The 10413-nt window shown below is 44.7% G+C and overlaps 1 protein-coding gene across 1 annotated transcript in view; it reads left to right on the forward strand.

Annotated features, from left to right (window-relative positions):
• Positions 1–10161, forward strand: part of LOC129737385 (heat shock factor protein 5-like) — a 35110-nt gene extending 24949 nt beyond the window's left edge. The window contains exons 7-8 of the mRNA XM_055726954.1: positions 2575–2734; positions 8645–10161. Coding sequence (XP_055582929.1) covers positions 2575–2734; positions 8645–8826 — 342 coding nt within the window. The 3' untranslated portion in view covers positions 8827–10161. The remainder of the gene's footprint in view (positions 1–2574; positions 2735–8644) is intronic.
• Positions 10162–10413: the final 252 nt, after the last annotated feature.

The raw sequence follows: 10413 nt of genomic DNA on the forward strand, positions 1-10413 counted from the left end.
AGTTCAGATCCAGCGTTGTCCTCTCAGCCTCAGTGAATTTCTGTCCTAGACTTTTAGAGGCTTTGGCCTTCAATGGGCACCTCTTATTCCACTCCTACTCCTAAGAAATGTTTTATTTTCTTCTTAAAGTGGAAATAGAACATTTCTGTAATGCTTGATCAAGAGGAATTTGCCTCCGATTTCGTTCAGTCTCCTTGGCAGCATACCTATGTGAAGGCTGAAACGCTTGCTTTCTTTGGGGAGGGTTAATCCAGCAAACCCCGTTCATGCGAGTTGCTAATTTTAGTACCTCAGCTTCCCATCATGGTTCCAGCTGGGTATAGGTATAGTCCAGTCAGTGTCTCGTAAGTCGTGTAAGTAGTGAGATGCAGCAGTTTTGGCGTTTTTCAGTAACTGAAGTGAAAAGGCAAAACTTTCACGTCTGTCAGCTTTGGTAGCTTTGCTTGATTCTCTGCCAAACAATGTTTTGGACTCTGAAGTTGCAGAAGTATCAGACCTGAGTGGAGGGTCTGTCCACAGGTGCGGTGAATCCATGGTCAGAAACATGTTCGCTTAAAAGACCGAACAATAAAAAAAAGGGATAGCTTGGGAACCAGACTTGTGTGGGCTAGGCTGATGCTGTTAGGATGAAAATGGTATTATTACCTATTACATTAGATTACTGAAGAGTTGGTGTGTAAGATTCTATAAACACAGTGATAAAAAGAAATCTGAAAGGGGTGCTGTGCAGTATGACTGCTCTTCAGTTTCCACACACGCAGCTGTAAGGGTTAAAATTGGACACAGCGTTGGAAGTACAGGTTCACCAGTGAGGGGGAATGAAATTTCCTCAGTTTGCTGGCCACGCTCGTCCCGGTGTAGCCCAAGGTGTCGTTAGCCTTACTGGGCACTGCAGCATCCCCAGGTCCTTTGCAGAACTGCCAGTTAGAGTGTCTAGACTACTTTCACCACGTAGGCTAGTAACGGTTTCTTAATAATGGTGATCCCCATATGCATGTTACTTGTTTTTTCTTTATCAAACACTGCAATTTGGTTTCTACATCCCCTGCCTGGTATTGCTTTTCATTAGTCTCTTCTTTTTAAATAATGAAGTTTGCAGAATTGTTTCTAGAGCAGTTGTCCAGTGGAATATCTGGTTTAGAATGCTTACCTGAGAAATCTTCCCTTCTCTCACTACTTGATGAAGGCTGCTCACTGATTTTTCTAGAACTTGCTATTATGGAAATGTCACCAGGAATAGAGAAGTCATCATCACTCGTGAGACTTGGATTCTAGCTGGTGAAGGTAGTGACCTACAGCCTGCCTGCCTTCTTTGTTTTTGTGCCTGGGAAGGAGTTGTGGTTCAGACATCAGACAAAAGGCACTGCTAGCCACGTGTTTTTCACGTGGCCTTGTTAACAGTACTAAAGCAATACATCCAGACAGCACATTTCAAAGAGGAAAAACCGAGTCAAATGGGTATCCAGCAAGTGCAGGAGGTGTGTGGGAGGGAACTAGTTCTCCCTGGAGTACTCCATTACTGTATTTGCACAGGCCTTTTTGAATGTTATTATACAACTTTGTCAAGCAATGTATGTGTGTTTCTATTGATACGTATACACATAGCCTGTTATATACTCAACATTGAGTAATGACAGACTCAAGGTGGTGAGCATGATTTTTGGAAAGACTATCTTATTACCAAGTGTGACCTCTTGTCTTCTGTAAACTCACACATAATGGTTTTCAAAAGCTTTTTTTCCCCTTAATAGAAGGAAACATTGCAGGCTCTGAGCAGTCATTCATCTTTAGGTTATTGATGCATAAGATATTTGCAGAAGAGATGACTATTCTAGAACAGGTGATACTGTGAAAATTTTTCTGTCTAAAGGTAGATTCCAGGTGCTTAACTTTGGGCCTGTACTGCCTCAGTGAAAATGAAACAGAACTTGGTTGTCCGGGTCTTTTTTTTTTTTTTTTTTTAAGCTACAGGTTTTTGCCACATGATCATGGAAATGTACCAGTTTGCCAAATGGTTGCCTGCAAAATACATGTAGAGCAGCAGCAGAGGGCTCTAAAAAGCAAGCAACACATTATAACTTAATGTCTTAACGACTGTGTGGGGTGGGGTGAGATTCCCAACCAGAAATGTGTGGTTCACGTGTGGTTCTGCATCACACAGCTCTGTCAAGTTGTTTGAGCTACATCTGTCGTTATTATTACACGTGCTGGTAAGAATGAGTGCACCTGTATTTCTTCTAGCTTATTTCTTCTAGCTATTTTAATAACTGAGGGAAAAGTTCAGACTGTGGGGACATGTACCCTAACTTTGTGTATTCTAGTTTTCTGATCTCATATTTTGCTTAATATGATGTTTTGTAAGAGGTTGTTTCAATTTAGCAACCTTACTTCTGAGTTAAAAACACTTACTATGTCAACTGTCTAGGCAGTGTTCACCACCTGTTAGATGCCCTTTTGGAGTGGAGAAGAATAGCTTTTATTTTGTTTTATTGGTTTTATATTAGTTTTATTATAAGATAACATTGAGTGATCTTTGGTTTTATTTCTTTTGGTGTTGTGTTGTGTTTTTTTAAGGAGAATACTAGTGTTAAAAGTGAATCCAGGACATCGGAGACAGAAGAGAGACAATTCACTTCAGGAGCTGAGCCTGTGAACGAATCTGTAGAACAGACAGATTCATCTGTAAAATCTTTCTCCCGGAAAAGACGCAGTTCAGACACAGGCAACTCTCTCGGTAAGAAAGATTCTACGTTTTCTCAGAGATTACGGTGACAGCTACTCTGAAACTAACTATTACAGAAAGGGGAGAGTAGAAGAATTTACTTGTTGTCTGCCGTGTGAGTACTTCATTGTTCCTTCCGTTAAAATACTAAACTTGTACAACCTCTTAGTGTACTTACCAACACACTTCAATAGAGACACTTATGCTAATTACTCTGATGTGGGCAAGGGTATAAATTATGTAAGTAAATAAAACTTGAAGTTCTGGGAGTTGTGCCAGAAACCTGGATGTCACAATACTGAGATTAAGTCCATAGACGTGTTCGCTGGAGGGCGACAGTGCTGTGAAGGAAACACTGAGTAATGAGGTAACTATGGAAGTTCCAGGGGCAAAACCCACCAAACTGATGAAGCTAGTGTAGAAGTCTGAACTCTTTGTCTCAGATCACTGAACACATTGTACCAGTCTGGTAGTGTCCTGAAGCACATGAGAAAAACAAGCCGCAGAGTATCTGAGGCTAAAAACTTCACAAATCTAGTAACTGAAGGGAAAACCGAAATGTCCACAGATTAGAGAGACATAAGAGGACACAAAAAGTACTTGGGATCCATTCTAGAGGGGAATTTGGTTCAGCCTGCAAGTCTCTAAGAAGCTGTTTCCCTCACAGCTGTTCATCAAAGAGCCGATGGTGGGGTTTGAAGAGCTGTTGCTCACTTCAAAGGGTGGTTTCTAGATTCCAGATCATGATGCTGGTTAATAGTTCAGCTCATAATGCCCATCAGTTTCAAACATTTAAGTAAGGAATAAAGTCTTTCTGTCAGGAAGCTGAGAAAAAAGGTGGGATGCCACCTTGAAAAAAGACAAGCTTTTGTTTAAAACACATAATCGAGAGTTCTTGTTCAATTACTTCCTGGTATCACAGATAACTAGCAAACTTCTCAGCTTTCATATCTGAAGCAAAACATTTGCTTAACGTGCCAGTTGTAAAGTTATGTACAGGAACATGTTGGAAAGCATTCCCATGGGATTGTTCCACAGGGATGAAACACTGTTGTGCTAACGCTAATTAGCAACGATTGGCATAGTCTGCTCTCTGGGAAATGTGACGGTCATCCAGGTCTGCATTTCCACTGTTGTACCTTTGGGGCTTGGTGTGCGTGTTAAGGGTAGAGATAGACAGCACACCTGAGCCCAACGTGATCAGGCTCAAGCTAGCCCAAAGTCAGTTGGGTGCATGATAGAAGCCTCCAAGCTGGCATAGCCTGTCGGCTGCATGTCAGCTGTAAGCCTGAAGCAGGCAGGCTCAAGTGCAACCTGACTTCTGCTGCTCTGACTACACCTTTGTCAGCACCTCCTGTCCTCTGTGAGACTCTGGAAACAACTTCTTTTTTAATCTCTCTGTGCTAAAATGCATCACGATGATTTCCAGGTGTTTCTTGGCAACTTGCCCTCTGAGTGTGATGGAGTCCTCTCTGTTTTCCTGTTTTCCTTTGGGCACTCCTTTGCAAGTTTTCTGAGCCTGCAGTTTGATACATGCACCCTGCTGTGAAAAAGGCTCTTCTTCCATCTATTTCAGTAGGCTGTTTTTTTCTATGTTAATGTCACTTTTCTTTAACATCACTTTTCTTTGTTACGTGGTGACACCAAGTTCTAGATACCACACAGCGAGAGCCAATATAATGTGGTACATTTCAGTGACTGGGAGCAGCTCTGAGCCCAACCCGAGCTGTTAATCTGTAAAAACGCACCAAGAATCAAACCCGCCTTTGTGGAGAAGGCATTGCTTCCCTCCAAAGAGTGGACTGGACTTCTTTGCATTTCACAGCTGTTCTGTAGCAAGAAAAGACGAGCGTCCTTTCCCTAAAACACCGTCCCCAGGGTTTCCCTCCATAGCTGCCAGCCCATCTCTGCAGCACCATAAATCACCGAGATGGGTTATCTGCTTCCTTCAAATGGAAAACCAATGTATTTAACCAGCCTTCTCAGCTAAATTCTAGTTTACCAGTTTTAAGAACATTCTGCCCAGCAGAATCTAGATGAAAGGTGTCTCTAGTTCATTGTCCTGTCTCCAACAGTGTCTTCGGCATTTCTGTACCATTAAGCAGAAAAGGCCTCAGTAACCTTCAGTTGATTTTTAGAGTCCCTTTTTGAAGCTGTGCAAACATTTAGCATCCACTGTGGGTTTTGTAAGTTAATGTCATTAATGCAGATTAACTACACAGCGGGTGAAGAACCCTCCTCTTCAACTACTTCTGAGTCCTCCCGGGAGCCAGAGTCTGCTACAAAGGGTGCAGAACTTAACTCGGCGCTAAGATACATCATTGCAAATGATTACGGGCTGTGTCATCTGTTCCCTTCCCACTCTTTTTCTTGAGAGGCGATGGGTATGGTGCTCTAGCTCCTGCCGTGTTTATCACACGGAGGTGCAAGGAATAGGTCACCTTTCAGGGACTGCTTTTTTTCAGCCCCAAGCTCGCTCTTAGGACATAGATTTGAAGGTGCTGATGATGCATCTGCTTTTCCCACTACTTTCTAGCTGAGCTTGTCTGTTAAAATGGGAGTTTTGAAATAAATCTGTCTGCTTTTGTTGGCAGCATACACACTTGCAACAGGAGTCCTTTTGGACTTCACAAAGGATTAAGAGGAACTCTGTAAATACTTTGAGTCTCCTTCCCCATCTCCTCTGCATTGTGCTCCACAGGCACACTCAGCTCGTGAGCACAGCTGTACTGGACCTAATATCTGTGGCTTGTGCTTCCTCTTCTCAAAGAGCACGGGAGAAGGACCAGATTCTGATGGGAGGAATTTTTGTTTGCAGCCCGTCTTTCTGGAAATAGGCATCTCAGAATGGAGCAGGGGGCATTTGTTACTTGTGGATTGAAGCATTTAAGCTGATGCTGAGACATTAAGCAAAAAATCTTTCTTTCTCGATGGCTGACCATATATTTTCTGTGAGTCGTCTAGTCCTGCAAATAATCTGATGACTTTCTCTGACTTTTTTTCTTTTTTATGCTGCAAGGTGCCCTAGACATTTACCACCCACTCCCATGCCGCTGCAGTTGTGTCACTGTGTGTTCTCTCTCATTCCCTCCAAGGTAAATAGATTTCTAGGTGCAATTGCTAAGGGCAAATCTTCATTCAGGCAAGGTCTCCCATGCTGTCATCTGTTCCCTTGAACTGTTTCCTGCACCTTCCAGCCAAAAATACTGTTAATGTTCATTTAGTTTTCCTATCCGGTCACAGTGAGATCTCTTCCTACAAAGGTGTTAAGAGTTAATGTGGGGACAGGCCTGGCCCTGAGCTCTTGAACATCTGTGTGAAGCCCAAAGCAAAGTTGCTCTCGGGAGTCCGAGCGGCAGCTGCTTGCTCCAGCTCAGTTGCCATTACCTTGACGTCATTATATATTCATTGAAGGCATTTCAAATTGCCTGTCCTGGCAGTCTGCTCTTTGGGATGAGTGGGTGTCATACCCTGTGTCTTAACTTGCCATAATTTAGAGGTGCATTGTTACAAGCCCCCTCATTTCTCCATCCCTATGCGTTTTCAAGATGTGTTCCCAACAGAGTCTGCTTTGGCAGGAGACAGGTGTCAGAAAGTGCAAAAGTGGTGCCTATTGGGCAGGAACTTTGTAGTACAGAGAACGAACAGAGGCTGGAAGATGTGAATGTGTTTGTTTAGAGGTTAAATTTCTTGTGGGTGATGTTTGCAGTGGTAGCGCTGTTGTGACTTTATCGGGGTACTTGTTCACTTTCTTGACCTGCAAGATCTGGCCATACGTGGGAAGTATCTCTGTGTTGCTGTGGATCGAGGTAACTGTCAAAAAAGGAGCCTCTTGTCTGTCCTCTCTGTGACGCCACGAGTTTTTTTTCTGGGATCCTGGCGCTGGCTGTGGTGTGCTTTGAGGCAGTTGTGCCTTTTCTGGGTAAACAAAGGGATATGGCACAAGCAGGTCAGGCCTTTCTGTAGATACTGCCAGGGGCTTATAGTAATTAATGTTTGGCTTTTGGTATCCATGGTGGCAAAGGCATTTCTAAATAATACATACTGAAGAATGGGAGCACTTTTCTTATAATCTGCTTTGGGGTTTTATATTTAAATTTTTGAAAAATTGGAAGAATTCCTGTTTCTTTAAACAGTAGGCCTCAGGTGATCAGGTTATAGTCTGACATTGAAAGCATATTTTATAGTACCTGATAGAAATGCAATTGCTCTGTATGCTGCCAAGGGAAACATATCCAAGCACTGATACGTACTCGGTATTCCCTTTTCTTCCTAGATCTCCGTCTACCGGTGGATGTACCTCGGAAGCGGGGGTGCTTTCTGGAGGATGAAATAAGAGAGTGAGAAGTGGGTGACAAATGTGCAGCAGCTGCCAGCTGGATTCCCCTGTCAGACTCCAGCAGCCGTGGAGCTTTGCCCACAACAGCCACTTTGGATCATTTCAGCTGTGTTTAAAAAAAAAAAAAAACAAACCCCAACAAAACACCAAAGACCACACACAAAAAAGCCCCAAACAAAACAACAAAAAAACAGCAAAAAAACCAGCCCCACACCACTCTATTTTTTGCTTTCTTTTTAACTTGGTAGGGTATTGTTTAGTAGGCCTCTTTCATTACATTTTCTACCTGTCAAGTTATAAAGCACCGAGTGGTCAGAGTAATTAATATGAAGTAATTCCTTAGCTGTTTGTATTCTTTAGATTTGGAAAGTCTGAACTTTACAGGAACCCTTAAACACTTTCTTGAGACATCCTTACTGGGAAGCAGATGGGTTTTAGTGCTCTGTTAGGAATCTGTTTCACTTATTTATTTATCTATTTAACGTTGTTGGGAGCTACAGTATGCTCGGCATAGGTGGTGGTTGGTGCTCTCGCTGTCTTTGCTTGCAGTCGTACCGTGGCCCTTTACTGGGGATCGTGTATGAAACAAAAGCATTGGAAAGTCGCAAGATTCTGGGTCTGAATGGGTCTGAGATTTCAGGAGAGCAGCTAAAGGAAAGATGAGCTAATTTTCTAAGTGATTAACCAGGAAACCTTCTTCCTTCCTGAACCAGCTCTCTGTTTCACCAGCAAGTGTATGTATGTCACAGCTGCTGATCTTTTACGTTCCTGGGGAATTCTTCTGGTTTAATAATTTCCTTTTGATGCTAATGGTATCTGTAATGATAAGTTATTTATTATTCTAGTACTCTGTTCTAATTATGTCTTGAAAATATTTTTTAAACTTTTAGAGGAAGATTGTACTTATGTTGATAGCAGATCTTAAGTTTTTAATAGCTATACATTTGTGTTCATGTTAAAATACTGTTTGAAGGATAAAGGGGGCACATCCTCTACTTGTGGTGTTCAGGAGATCCATGTGGAAGAGCACCTAAACCATCCATGTAATGGCTTCATGCGTGTTCATACGAGCCAGCCCTGAGCAAAACGCACGAGAAGGGAGCAGAGAAGCTGTCAGGACCGCCTCGGCTTGTGTAGCTCCCAGCTGTGGCCGGGATGTGCTAAGGGAGCACCGGGCAGTAAGATGAACTGAGGCGAAACCTTTCCTTACAGCTTCTGTAATAAGATCTTTCTTAACCAGTAGTAACTTCTGTAATAAGGTGGTTTGTAACAAGATACTACTTTTTTAAAAATAACTTTTGTAATAAGATGTTTTGTAATAAGGTATTTTAAATAAGTAGCACCTTCTGTAATAAAGGTGTTTTTACCGATAGTCTTGTTACCGGGAGCAGGGTGGGATGTGGTTTCCCGTGTGTGCCCTGTTGTACCCCTGCCCAGGCAGGGTCGGCCTCAGGTGATCAGGTTCTAGTCTGCCGTTGGAAGCGTATTTTGTAGTGCCCGACAGAAATGCGGTTGCTCTGTACGCTGCCGAGGGAAACATACCCGAGCCCTGCTGTGTACTCAGCGTTCCCTTTTCTTCCTAGATCTCCGTCTGCTGGTGGACGCCCCTTGGAAGCGGGGGTGCTTTCTGGCGGTGACAGATGCGCAGCAGCTGCCAGCTGGCTTCCCTTGTCAGACGTGTAGCGATGTTGCAAGAAATGGAGCTTTGGCACGGCAACGGGTGTCGCATCGGTGTTCTCTCCGTGTTCTCGATGACCAGGGGTGAGTGTGTCACAGCTGGAAGAAACAGCTGCTTCCTGTTCCAGCGGTTCTCGCTGACACGTGTATCACCCAGCGGCCGCTGCCCGGCGGAGCAGTTCCCAGGCCGGCGGCCGCTCTTCCTTTGCACCCCGTCCCAGTTCCTGCGGGGCGGCTGCGGCAGCGAGGGGGGGCGCCCCGCGGGGGGACGGTGCGCGGGGGCGCTGCTGCGGACACTCCGCTCTGCTCGGCCGCGCTGCCTGCGGTGGTGGGTGCTGCCCTTGATGCTGCTGGGGGCTCTGGGCTCCGCTGGCACCTGCCTGCCTGCTGCCTGCGCGCCACCGCGGGGACTGCCTGCTGGCTTTTAACCCTTTGTTATTAGAAATACCGACTGGGGGGGGTGTGGGTTTAAAAACAGCGACCAGACATCACCAGACCCACGCAGTTTTCTTAAGCTGCAGGAAATAACTCTGGCCCAGGATTTACAGCCCAGTTTCCACCCGCCCCGGCCCTGGGCTTCCCGGGCTGCAAGCACACGTTTCTGGGCCAAGTTGAGCTTCTCATCCACCAACACCCCACAGTCCTTCTCCTCAGGGCTGCTCTCCATCCGTTCTCTGCCCAGCCTGTGCTTGTGCTTGGTGTTGCCCCAGCCCACATGCAGAACCTTGCACTTGGTGCTTCTTTCCTACTTTCCGTTAGATCTAAAGATGTGGGTGACTTCCCTTCTATGGAACATGCAGCAAGAGCACTATGTCAAATCAAGGTTCTCTCTCTTTGAGTTTCAGATTTTTTTCACAGATTGGTACTTGCGTAATGGCTGCTTAGAAAAGAACTCTTTGCCCAGAGGAGCCTGCTGTGTGGCCCAGCCCTCAACGAGGTGTTCAGGCCTGGACATAACTTTTAATACCAAAGTGCAAACCAGTTCTGTTTTGATGGAGTTCTGAGAGTTCTGACACCGTTTAGGTAACAGCATGAAATGTTGGCATGTGGCTGAACTTTGTTGATTCCATAGCTGGTAAATATTCCCTGGTCAGCCTTCCAAAAGTAATCTGCCCAGGGGGATGCAGGAGGCTCGGCAGCAAGTAAAGCAGGGCTTTGCAGGGTGGGGGGTGGTTTCTCATTGAACGTGTCCTCAGGGAGACTGACATGTTTGAAGCAAACGGGAGGCTGGTGGAATAGGTGCACACAGCCAGTGTGCGTGTTGTAAATAGATGTTATGATTGCTAGCCTTAGACTCTGTGTTAGCAATTACTATATCCAAATATAAAAAAATTGGAAAATATCAGAGCTGCACAACAAAGGACAGCCCTGGGAAGCACAAAAGCCGGGAAACAAAACCAGTGCATTTACAGGTACCTTAACTCTGCATCTTTGTGTTACATGGTTTGCTGTTAGATGCTGGCAAAACAGAGTGTATTACTTCTGGAAGAACTAAATTCTGCAGCAGAGTAATAATGGGTGCTGCTTATCGTATGGAGCCTTTCCCTCTTTGTAGACAAGTCAGCTAAGAAGTTAACTGTATTTGTGATTGCTTTTGCTAAAAATGGTCTGGCGCTGGAGGCTGTCCCAGTGTGCCTCCCCAGCCGAGGGCAGAGCCGTGTCTTTTTGCTACTCT

The sequence above is a fragment of the Falco cherrug genome, chromosome 14 (genome assembly GCF_023634085.1).
Source record: "Falco cherrug isolate bFalChe1 chromosome 14, bFalChe1.pri, whole genome shotgun sequence".
Classification (NCBI taxonomy): Eukaryota; Metazoa; Chordata; class Aves; order Falconiformes; family Falconidae; genus Falco; species Falco cherrug.